At 27.9% G+C, this 13,249-nt stretch overlaps 2 protein-coding genes across 3 annotated transcripts; one reads left to right on the top strand and one right to left on the bottom strand.

Moving 5' to 3' along the window:
- The first annotated feature begins 4,754 nt into the window (after positions 1-4,754).
- LOC101508535 (monothiol glutaredoxin-S10) lies at positions 4,755-8,164 on the top strand. 2 transcript variants are annotated; one of them, XM_004494978.4, is made up of 5 exons: positions 4,755-5,210; positions 5,297-5,370; positions 5,458-5,532; positions 7,339-7,365; positions 7,843-8,164. In XM_004494978.4, exons 1-5 carry the CDS (start codon positions 4,912-4,914, stop codon positions 7,917-7,919), a joined length of 552 nt encoding a protein of 183 aa, XP_004495035.1. In that variant the 5' UTR covers positions 4,755-4,911; the 3' UTR covers positions 7,920-8,164. The 2 variants fall into 2 exon arrangements, with proteins under 2 accessions (XP_004495035.1, XP_027189951.1); XM_027334150.2 differs by having other exon boundaries at positions 5,297-5,532.
- Positions 8,165-8,786: 622 nt separating this feature from the next.
- On the bottom strand, positions 8,787-9,251 carry LOC101502543 (S-protein homolog 1-like). Its single transcript, XM_004495223.1, has one exon. The coding sequence runs from the start codon at positions 9,249-9,251 to the stop codon at positions 8,787-8,789; it is 465 nt and encodes a 154-aa protein (XP_004495280.1).
- Between the last annotated feature and the right edge of the window lie 3,998 nt (positions 9,252-13,249).

Below are 13,249 nucleotides of genomic sequence, written 5' to 3'. Positions count from 1 at the left end.
GTAACCCTCATCCCATGGCTGCCTTCTTCAGTCAGGCAGGCATAGTTATCACTCCATTATGTTCACTAGAGAGAGGATACAATGAAGTGTTACATCTTCAAATGCAAAAACTTAAGGTCATTCCAAAAAATAACCAGCTGTGACTAAGATAGAATGCCCTGGCTGATAAAGACACTTTCATATGCAGAATGTGACTTTATGGATGTTAATTAAGGGAAATTAGTAGAGTAAATGATAGAGGGATAGTGTTAATGAGTGGAGCAATGCGTTTGGAATGACTCAGAGTTAGTTATAAGTAGACAGATCGCTCGAGCGTATTTTGTATAAACATTTGTTGGGTTTTGATTGAGGGGGCGGGAGGAGAACCCTTAAGTACGATTCAAGGATTATTTTGTAAAATGGAGTGTAACAATTAAAAATAAATTATACACTGTAAACTCTATGATTGAATTATAATAGAAAAATACAGCAAGCGTTCTACAATCAGATCTATAGTTATTAGTGGTCAAATTCCGTGATCAAAACTCATTTACTTTATTTGTGTTTTTCGTATATATTTTCTTGTCCATTTTGGGGGACAAGCACCTTGGTGACTGCTTTTAATCTGTTTTGTGGCTAGAATTAATGTGATCACAAGAAAATTTCCAATGGAACATATTAACAATGAATTGATAGGGTCTAACTGACAGTAGCATGTGAAACACCGCCTCCTTTTTTAAATGACTATACAAGTCTATGACATGTTGGCATAGATATGAAAATTCTTTGTGAATAATATGGACTTATCTAAGTGTCTATCAAGACTTATGTCTTTAAGTCTAGATAAGTTTTTTTTAGTTGTTTTGATTTAGTGATTATTGTCTAAGTTTGTAACTCTATATAAGAGCTTGTTTTTTCATTTAGTATGGAAATTATTCTTTCCAAATATCACTGGGTGTAACATTTTGGTATCAAATTAGGGTTAATTTTAGAAGAAAAAAGTGATAAATTTGAATTGATTTGTAAATAACGAGATATTGAGGTGACGTAGATTCTTGTATCATGTAATTCCTCCATTCAATTTTCTTTAAAGTTCTCGAACTGAAAATTATATTTTTCTAAAATTTTTGTAGTTATTTTCAACTGCAAATTTCAGTTTTTGAACTTTCCAGTAGTTATATTGTGTATCATATCTTAAACCCTAAAAAATATTACATATAGGAAATTTCAAATTTTGAAATTTCCAATTTTCTGCATAGTAAATAACTATTAGAAATTTCTAATTTTCTACAGAGTAAATAATTATTAGAAATTTCATCAATGAAATTTTCGATACACAATTAACATCACCGAAAATTTTGATTTTTTAAAATCTTTTGATATTCTTAAAAATAATTGAATATTAAATTTTTTGAAAATAAAATTTCCGGTATCGTTAATTTGTGTAATAAAATTTTGGAGAAAAAATTTATATACCGAAAACTTTGATGAAGGGGTACGATTATGGAACAATTTGTTTACAATAAAATGAATGAAAATGAAAGGTAAAATTGAATTTTTTTTTTTATATATTGAAGGGTACAAATCTAATTGAGGTGATACAAAATCCAATTTTCTGATTTTTGTCTAAGTATATCACGTCACAGTTTATTTGGGCTACTTCATAAATAGTTTGTTCGGCCTTTTATTTTTTATAAGCGTTTTTGGGCTATGTACCGGAAGAGGCCATTCGGACAATTTATAACTTTTGCACCCCAAGGATGAGTTTTGATTGTTTGTGGACATATTAAGAATAGTCCATGCGAATATATCATGACAAGGAAAATACAATTTTTATTTTTCCTTCTAATGTTTTTGAAAGCTCCAGAATTGTGTTTGAATCGGTCACTTTAAATGTTCAAAATATACTTTTAAATTAATCAATTCAAATGTGTTTTTACGAGCTTTGAAGAATATTAAGTGAGACAAAAATCACCCAAATAAAATCCAACATAACAAAAAAGTGATTAAACTTATCTCTACAATTAATTTTTTATCACTCCGTAAAAATTTAAATAGCCAAAATACTTCTAAATTAAATTTTTTTTTTTATAATTTGTATTATCTTGTATCTCAAATTTGGTAAGATTCAAAAATTGAAGTTTTACGATATTTCATAAACTTAAGTTCTGAGTTTTACAAAAAATATACTTAAAATTTTTATTCAAGGTTTTTTTTTTTAGGTATAAAATAGGGCCAAAGTACAAAATAAAAACTAAACGACAAGGTGGATATTTCTAAACATGCAAACTTCGAAGATATAATCAAAAAGGTACTTATGAATCTCATATAAAGGAGATTCTATTACCATACAAACAAAAGTGTTTAAAGAAATACTAGAGTTAGCGAGTCAAGCAACCCTCTTATTCCCCTCTCACCAAATATGTTGGATTTAGATGTTTCCGATGAGAGTCAGAATATGTTTAATATGCCAAATCAAACTAGGAATCATCCCACCTAACTTAAAATTTACCATGATCATGTCAACCAAAACTTTTGAGTCACTTTCCACAATAAGATGAGATAATCTCTTTCTTTGGGCCATAACCAAATCAAGGTATAAACCTCACATTTATGCATTGACCTTCTTGATGTACCTCTTATTCCACCTCTCAGCAGAGTTGCAAAAAAGCCCCCCACCCGACGAAAAGCTAACCATTGCTCTTGCAAGTGTCATCACTATTGAGCTTAATTGATCCTTCATGAGGTTTTTCCACTCAATGTGGATAATTTCTCGATGATATAGTTGTTGATGAATCATTTGAGTTGAGCAATCTTCAATCTCTCTAACAAAGTTCTAAATAGCTCCAATTGGGTTGTGTGGTCACTTAAAATCCACCTCAAATATGACTTTATTTCTCCACGTCCACATAAACCAACATTTAGTCGTGAAGGTAGATTATCATTCTCAATGTTGTTGTTTGCTCCAATGACTTTTGAGGTTGCTAGTGATTTACTTCCTACAATTTAAAGAGAAAAAATTAGAAGCCAAATATTAGGTTTTACAAAATATAGTTAAAACTGAGAAGAATTTATTATTTACATTTTTTAAACAAGTATATAGAGGTGAAAGAACCGATTGTTGATTGCATGCGGTAAAAAAAAAATTGCATTTTTGTTGTTGATTTTTTATAACTATTGGATTAAGATCAAATGATTCATATTTAAAATTCCATATTTTATTTTTTTAAATCAAAATAAATGTACGTCTTCAAATGTTAATCTAACGGCTTTGAAAGTGACAACCGCATAAATGCATCATTAATTGACAGCAGAGAATCTCATAGGCAATTTGCAAACGAATTGGTACATTTAAACGTCTATATTCATAAGAAGTATGTGTCGCAATCCATCGCCAACGGCCAAAGATAGTCAATGGAAGGTGTATTATATTTTTTATTGTAGTAATAAACATAAATTATGTGTGTGCTTACATTTTTATTAAAATTTAAACAAAATTTTGTTAGGATTTTGTCTACTGAAAAAAATATTTGGGTACCTAATTTGTGGGGATCCAGTTAAACTGAAAAACCTATAAAAATTTATTTTTTCCTAAAAAATACTTCAGATAATAAAATTACTCTTTTTCCTAAAAGTTATAAAAATAAATAATATATAAGTATAGATGAATTGTCGGTAATTTTCGAATCAATATTTTGAACCATAAAATTACTGTGTTGTTGAGCTAGACAGGTAGAAAACTATGCACAAAATTATGGTGCTAATTTGAAAAAGGAAAAAAAAAATTACTTTTGATTCTTTATCTTTAAAAAATTAAATGTTTGTAAAATACATCAATTTTTTATTTATATTTTTATTAAATATATCGATTTTTTTTATTCTTTTAAAAATTGACTTTTAATTCTTTTGATTAGTACATCAATTTTTTATTCTTTTAAAAATTAACTTTTAATTCTTTTGATTAAATAAATTAATTTTTTTATTGATATTTTGAGATTGACGAAATAGATAATAAACTCTATCTATTTTACTTATGAATTATTTTACCGATCCGAAATTTGTCTCATTTTACAATGAGGGTGTAATTTGTCTCATTTTGCAGTTAGTTATTATTTTTTTTAGGTTTAATTGTAGTTTTAATTTTTCTATTTTTATTTATTTTTGAAATTGGTCCATCTATTTTAAAAATCGATAATTTTAATCTATTTTTTTAATTTTTTAACTAAAAAATAATGACGTGAGAAGATTTAAATAACGTGACATGTGATACAACAGTATACAATTCATGAAATTGAAATAAAACGCCGTAAAAACTTAGTCTTCAATTTTATAAATTTTTTATATTTTTAATTTAATTAATAATATATGAATAATTAATACATCTAGATTGTTTTATATCATAGAATTATATGTCATGTTATTCAAAATGTCAAATTGTCATTTTTTAAAAAATTTAAGAGAAAGACCAAAATTATCGACTTTTAAGAAAAATGATCAATTTCATAAATTAATAATAATAGAGAAATTAAAATTATAATTAAATCTTTTTTTATTATAATTTTTTAATTATAGTCTTATTGTTAAGTCTTGTAATTAATATAAGAAAATAAAGAACAATTTGGTAAAATATTTACATTTTATTTACATAAAATTTAGATAGTTCTTTATTGATATGGTGTGAATGGAAAGAATATAATATATTACTTATAAGTAAAAACTATAGAGTGGATGTATTTAATATTAAAGTAAGACTAAGTACACATTTTAATATTCAATCGAGGAAGAAGAAGGTGAAGAAGAAGAAAAAAGTGATAGATATGAAAGATAATCCAATTGGTTGAGTTGAGTAAATTTGGGGAAGCATAAAGTAGCATCAGCATTTACCATCTTCCTTGTTTCTTTGATTCATTCACAGAAACAAAAGTAAATTGAATGACTATGGCTTCATTCACAAACACTTTCACTCTTCCTCGCTTCATTAACTTCAACAACAACCCTTCTACTTCTTCTTCTTCTTCTATCCCCAAATTCTTCACTTTCTGCACCCCCATTTCCACTTCTTCACCCTCCAATGCATCATCCTCAAAAACACGCGCACCCACTTGTCCTCGAGCTATGTCTTCTTCTTCTTCTTCCTCTTCTTCTTCCTCGTTTGGCTCTCGCCTCGAAGAAACCATCAAAAACACCGTTGCTCAAAACCCCGTTGTCGTTTATTCCAAATCCTGGTGCTCGTAAGTTCTTCTTCTTAACTTCTTATTTTTCTTTCATATTCTGCTTTCATTTTAACTATTCTCTTTTTTTTTTTGTTAAATTGAAGGTATTCTTCTGAGGTGAAATCATTGTTCAAGAAGCTCGGTTATCAACCATTGGTCCTCGAATTGGACGAAATGGGTATCTATTTTTCAATTCACCCCTTTTACTCCAACCCTAACTATTGTTTGTTTCTTAATTTATTTATTTTTTTGAATTTCTGTTTAGGTCCACAAGGGCCACAATTGCAGAAGTTGTTGGAAAGACTCACAGGTCAATACACTGTCCCAAATGTGTTCATTGGTAACAACTAACTCACTACCATCTCTCTTCAATTGTTTATTCTAACTTCTTTTTTTGTTGATGAATAATGGTTATTCTTACTTGATCATACTCGAATTTGGATTCCTTGTACTCAAGGTAATCCCAAATTCACGTATTCAGAATCTTCTTGGTCCATTAGATTGAAATCGGACTGTCCAAAAAAATATAGATTTTCATTTTCACTTTATAATTAAAAAATACAAAGCTTAAATTTGGACTGTCTGATCTCAATAGAACAATCACCTATGTCTTGACTTTGTGAATGTTGGTATTCTGATTCCAGGGAATCTGGACGATTAATGCGGTTTAAATACATAGTTAATTACATTCAGTGGATGATTAATGTATATAACGAGGTGTCACAACTTATTACTTATTAACCATCCACTGAATCTCATTAACCATTTTCAGATGTGTATTTGAACACAGATTGTGGTTATTGGATATCATGTATATTTAAACACTTGAAATAATGTGTGTTTGAACACAATTTTGGATGGTTAATGAGTTGTACACTTGTTATATTCATTAATGATTCACTCAACGTAATTAATCATGTATTGGATTGTGTTAACCATCCATGTGTTAAAATATCATTTATGTATAGTTAATTGCTGGAATACTGCTTCCATTTAACTTGTCAAATTAGCTTGAGCGAGGTGCTCCTTATCATTTTTAAATATCTTGTTAGTGACTCAGATTGTTTTGTCAAAAAAGAGAAGTAGGGAAACTTTAATTTAGAATGTGATCATATTTTGTTCCTTTTGAGAAATATCTGTCCTAATTTAAACCCAAGGGAAGATATTAAAGATGATAGAATATGAGCCTGTTAGCTTGTACTCTCGGTAACAAAATATAAACAAAAGGGAGTCATCAAAAGTTTATGTTTTTGGTGCAAGATTTGGACCAAATACATATTTTGTTGACTCACGTGTGCTTATATTTTGTTACATAGTAGTATATTTCTGTCACGCTGATTAGGTTATCATAACTTAGATATGGCAAAACCCTGTACAGAATTCTGTGTATGTTCAGCTTGAGCAGTTCTATAAGGTAGGTATAACTTATGGTATATCGGGACATAAATGAGCATTTATGGGTTGAAGGCATGGTGATTTATGAAACTAAGAATGTGTGTTTGTGCCAGAAAAGTAAGAGACGGAGACGGGATATAAGCTCAGTTGAAAGTGTATGTTATTTTTTCAATTGAAAAAGAAATTTAATTTGGGAGAGGAGAGTTTTTTGGTTGGGCCTGGTTAAGTATCTTCTAAATGCACCCACACAGTCGCAGAGGAGTGAGAAGTAAAGAGAAAAACTAATAATGCACAGCCTGGCGTTCTCTCTGCAAATATGAGTTGGAAACTCCCTCGAAACAACCAGGATTTCCCATGGGTTTGTTAAGGAGGATCTTTTGAATATATGGGAAGTTAGAGAAGATTGACAACAAACACTTCAGAAGAATCTATTTCAATTCTGACATGACCGTGATTGATTATGTGCAAATCATGGAGGCTCAACATGAGTCTGACAAATCCATTGTGATACCAAACATGCACTTAAAAGTTAGGCCACACAACACTCACCGTTCACAATCGCGGAAATTTCTCACAGTCAATCCTGATATACTGTTTCCATTCTTCCTGTGCCTTGAATTATGCATAAATATATCTTATTACATCCCCGTGTTGTAATTTTCCAAAACGACAAAACTCTGTTACCCTGCATTTAATTATATCTTTTGAATGGAACAGTTTATTTCTCACCCTAAATTTTTCTTCATTGCAGGTGGCAAACACATTGGTGGCTGTACAGGTATATTTTCCTTGTGCTCTTGTTGTATTATCGCATCTAACTGAGGAGTGATGTCTCGGCTGCTCAAAACATCAATTTTTTCCTCAGTGATTAAACATTATTCTTGTTTTACATTCTTCTGCGTTTACTTCAAAATGTACACAACCGTAGTTGTAAATTGTCTTATGAAGAAGAGACATCACACACAACCCTACATTGATACCAACATAGACATCACTAATAATTTAAGAAAATGAAAAGTGATTGAATGTAATTACACAAGTTAGTGTTGAACACAGACACATGTCAGACACCTTCACCTATCGGGCACCAAACATGCTTGCAATCTGATGTTTTAGTGCTACATAAAAATTGTATGCATATATGAATTTAGATTTCTTCCAGTTTCAAAATGTCTAACATTGCACATTTCAATAATAATCTTAACAATGTGAAATTTCCTTTATATTCACCTTTTGTTTACCTCATTTTGTGCAGATACACTTAAGCTGTACCGGAAAGGAGAACTTGAAACTTTGCTATCAGAAGCTACTGCTAAAAGCAAGGGTGGCTAAGAGCTTAACAATTTTACTCTCATCCTAAGGAGAACCCAATCCCATTACCGGTTTGTCTCAAGTGTTGGTTGAAACTTGAAAGCATTATGAGTTTATACATTGCCGTTTGTAGTTGTATAACTGAAATAAACAATGTTTTTACCTGGAAGACTATATACCGAAATTTTTCTTCTTTATGTAATGATTCTTCAATTGGTGGTCTGAATGCCTGGGAAATTAAATTGATGAACATTTACTTGGTCTAATTATGTGTTGCTCCATGTCAAGGTTTAGGATTCCTTCTTTTTTATGAGCCTTCTCTTAAAGTTATAGATCTAATCACCATTAATAATAGATCTTTTTTTTTTGTCATTTCTGTATACAAATTGACCCAAGGTCTTGTATACCATTTTAATATCCCATCTCTAACTTTCTTTCCATTTATAATTTGGGTTTGAATATCCTTATACTCTTTTTAGTAAACTTTTGCATACCAAAAAGAAGAAAAAATCTCGTCTCGTAAGTACAGTTCAGACAGTAGTTTTAGTAACATTTGATATTTGATACGTTAGAATGCCAAATCCAAAATACCCATTTTTTTCTCTATATTTAGAGCATAAATTTATAATTTGCCTAAACTCTTTAGAACAAAAATAATAATAATCTCATCTCGAACTTCATGAGTGGAAATTGGAAACAGGCTATGGTCAGCATGAGGAAAATAATATAACAGAAATTTAACATGAATAAAACCAATCCAAACAGTAAACAAGACCAATCCTTAAAACCTGTCCTATCTTAATTGAATCAACACATACTTTCCTATGGTATGATTTATTGAAAAACATAACTAAAAAAAAATAAAAACTAATACTGGCATCGTCACATTCAAAATTCCCACTGATAATACAACTCATCACGGCTTTGACTCAAATTTTTTAGATAAACTCCGTCATCTTTAGCAACCCAAATGCAATTCTTCCAATTACACTTGTTGAAAAGACGAGAATCATACCAGAAAGACTGAAACTGAACAGAAGCACTGTCTTTGCTCAAATAACACCAAAAAAGTGTTGAATGGAAGAAATCAGTCCTAAAACTCCAAGTAATATTGGAACCTGGAGATAAATTATTGATGCCCAAATCATCATCTGTTGATTTGCAATGTGTGAACAAGTTCTGATCGTAGCTCAATGAATTCACAATAGATATATGCCACTTTATGAATTCAGGGAACAAATGGTCTTTTCTTGCATAAAATCTTGAAGCATTCAAAAGGGTTGGAAAGGCAAAAGCCAAAATGAATCCTAGTGCAAAAATATAGATGCTTGAGCTTTGTTTCTTTCCCTCCATGTTTACTATTTTGTTGCTTTGGAGAATTTGAGTAATAGTACTATATAACAACAACAATGTGTTAAGTGCTGCATGCGAATGCAAAAGATTGAATCTTTTTGCTTGAGATTTTGGCATTTATGATGTAGCATGCTGTATTTTAAATAGACATGTGAAGTTTTTACTACAAGATCATGTGTAAGGATTTATTATTATACATAAAAAGTAGTAAACTTCATGAAAAGACTAGAACAATAATACTTTCTCAATTTTTTCGGACCGAATTATTCTGCAATATTTTGTTGGGAAAAGAAAAAATGGAGGATGGAGGACATTTGACACATTTGATATAAGAATATGATAGGTTTATTTTATTTATATACTAGAGTTGATTAATGACTCTTAGACTATCAAACATAATTGAAGTATCATAAATACTTGGTGCAATATTTACAAAAACTAAATGCTAAATAATAAATTTCATGAATTTTTTATATAACAAATGAGCGGCTTTTGATATTATAGTAAGTTAGAAAACTTCTCAATTTCCTAATTATTTCTAATAACATTTTTTTCACGAAATTTTGTTGCTGATATTTTAAATTGTGTGAGCCTTCCTTCCTGCTACAAAATAAAAAACAAATAAATTTGACCTGTATAAAAAATATGTTTGTTGCCTAACAAAAGACACCCACTTTCAATTTAGCTCATCTGTTAATATCACATTACTATTATAGTTATAATAATAATAATAATAATAATAATAATAATAATAATAATAATAATAATAATAATAATAATAATAATAATAATAATAATAATAATTAATGGTATTGACAATACACAATATTGACCAAATTATAAAAGTTAGTATTCGTCAATCGAGGACCGGCTATATATAATATAGACAATGATTTTTTTTTAGTTATTTATGTTTGATTTAGTTTTCGAATAGGTTTTTTTATAGAGAAAAATGTATTTATAATTTTTTAAGTTTAAATAAATTTTCGTTCAAACTTAATATTTATTTTTTATCTTTTTTTATAATCTTCCTTTTCATCATCTTTCTCTTCCACTCTATTTTTAAAAAACCTAAAAAAAATTATAATTTCAATAGAAAACTCAAAATATCCATGTAAATTAAAGAAAAATAAAAACAAAAAATATATTGTTCTAACGAGAATTAAAAAAGGAGTTGTTGTAAATAAAAATAAATTTATCATAAATTCACTAAAAATAAATGAGTTGGTCGTACTTTCGAGAAATAGATCAAATATTTGGGAATTAAATCAAACATAATGTAATTCAATACTTTTTTTATATAAATACCAAACACATACATAAAGAGGTGCATTGGCTAAGAATATTTGAGTCAGTAAATATTTTTGTTTGTAACATTTTATGATTCAAATTTAAAGATGTTTTAATGATTTTTAATTGAGATACAATCATAACAATTATATTTTGCTATTTATCAATTTATTTTAATAATTTGGTACAACTCACATGAATATTTAGGTATCCAACATACATGGATACAAATATTTAAATTAGTACTCTTTAATGTATGAATACTTTTCAAGTTGAGAGGACAAATACTACAACACTCTAAAAACATTTAGGCTAAATTGTACCTTATTTATTTTTGATCTAGTTCCCGAATGTACAATTAAATAATTTATTTTTAGTAGATTTATGGTAAATTTCTTTATTTTAAACAACTCGTTTTTTTAATTCTTGTTGGAATGATGAAACTTTTGTTTTGATTTTTTTTTTTTTTTTTGATTCACATGGATGTTTTGAGTTTGTCTATTGAAATTATAAATTTTGGATTTTAGGTTTTTTTAAAGATGGAGTGAAAGAGGAAGATGAGGATGAGGAAGATGAAAGCTTGAACGAAAACTGATTTAAACTTAGATGACAATAAGTGTATTTTTCTAAAACTTATAAGACTAATATGAGAATAGTTTATTTTTATAATTTGTCACATTAATATTGTTATGCACATGTCAGTATTGTAGCGGTCACGTGACATTTTTTTAATGAAATTACATAAAATAATTTTCCCCAAATAGACAATAATATAAAGATTAAAGTTTTAAATAGTGTGTCACTTAAAGGACCTCATTGAAAGGAAGAAAAAAAATATAAATAATAAATTTAAAATATGATCAAACATTAAAAAATTATAAGCATAATTTAATTTCTTTCTTTTTTATAAAAACTCGATATGTGTTTAGTTCAACTTATTTTTAAAAAAGTAATTATTTCCTAATCAAGTCTTTCAGCAATTTCCTAATAAATCTTTCAAACATAAACCAAACTAAAAAGTAAAATACTTTTCTTGAGTAAAAACTAAAAACAAATACTTTAAGTTTAGATTAAAAAACCAACATAGAGCTGAGTTTGTTGGAGACAATGAAAATAGGTTAAGTTGCTCGAAAGATGGGTATGATTTAGACTATATACTTAGATCAAACTTGAGTTTTGAAAATTAATTTTCAGCTATCGAAAATATTATTGAGTTGAGTTGCAGATTAAATTATTATCTTTAAGATATTTTGTAGTACTGTTGAAAATTGTACAAAACAGACGATAAACTACAATGTCGTCAGGATAAAACAGTTCAGATACATCGTATCAATTTTACTATTGTATTGTAGAAGATCATTTTAAAATTACACTGTTTAAATTTGGCGACGAAGACTACTCAAAAAGCATGGCCACTTGAAAATTCTAAATAAAAATATTATATTTCGGTCAAATAAAATATGTGATGAAAAGTTTCAACGGTTTATGTAATTAAAAAAACTAAAGCCAATATATTAGCAAGTTAAAAAAAAGTATTTTAAATCTAATACTTCGATTTATTCAAATAAATATAAATAATATAATAATTTTTTATTCGCATTATTGCAGTAATATTTTTATGGTGTGTTAAATTCATATACCTATTTACACTTATAAGGATTTAAGCATAATAATTTGTAAAAAATCGAGCCTATAAATTTATGTGGTGAAAAACTTTATAGGTCTAATATACCACATATTAGACCTTTAAACAAGCTAATAGGTGAAATTAGATTTCTAAAATCTCAAATCAAACCTAAAAAAAGCCTTTTGACAAATAGGAAATTAGATTTGGACTTTGAATTTTAGATTAAATACAATATATTTGGGAATTTCTTCTCCAACTATTAATATTCTCAAAAAAGTTCAATATGTATTTAGATTGATGTTTTCGAATGTATAAAATATACGTTAAGATTTAATTAATTTAAAAATGTATTTAATAGCTTTTGAAAATATTGAAATAAAAAAAAAAATTACCGACAAATTTAATGAAAATCTTGTGAGAGCTAAACTGCTTCCACCCTTAACTGTTGATAAGATCACTCTTATCTTGAAAAATAAACTAAACCGTATCAAAGCATTAAAAAAATTTTGGATATTGTTAAAATTTTGTTGACAAACACGTTACTCTTAATATTTATTGTTATGTAAAATTTTTTTATCATCATCGTGATGAGATAATTTTAATTTGAAATTTGAAAGAAGAAAATAAGACAGAATAATAAATAACTAATTTTAAATAAAGAAAGAAAGAGCAGAAGATAATTAAATTGTTCTAAAATCAAATGAAAAATACAGTATTTCACGTAAAAACCGAACAAAACTACTAAAACAAATACTTTATGTCTCAAAGTATAAGTTTAATTAGCAAATAAAAAAAAATTCTAAATTAGATAGTTTATAATATTATTAAATATATTTTACAAATTTATTTACCAACCAAGGAGTTTATTTTTTTCATGGTCCAAATCTGGATTATTTCATTATTTACCATTGCAGTTAGAAATTTTTAGGCCAAAATAGTTAGCATTAAAAGTATATACTAAAATCATGTCTCTAACTCCAGGAAAATAATATAATCAGAATAATTTATTTATGCATGTCCATATTGCAATATTAAAATATATATATATATATATATAAATATATATGAATTGTAGTTGAGG

This window comes from Cicer arietinum, chromosome 4, assembly GCF_000331145.2.
Source record: "Cicer arietinum cultivar CDC Frontier isolate Library 1 chromosome 4, Cicar.CDCFrontier_v2.0, whole genome shotgun sequence".
Classification (NCBI taxonomy): Eukaryota; Viridiplantae; Streptophyta; class Magnoliopsida; order Fabales; family Fabaceae; genus Cicer; species Cicer arietinum.
This window is presented reverse-complemented; position numbering and strand designations above follow the sequence as displayed.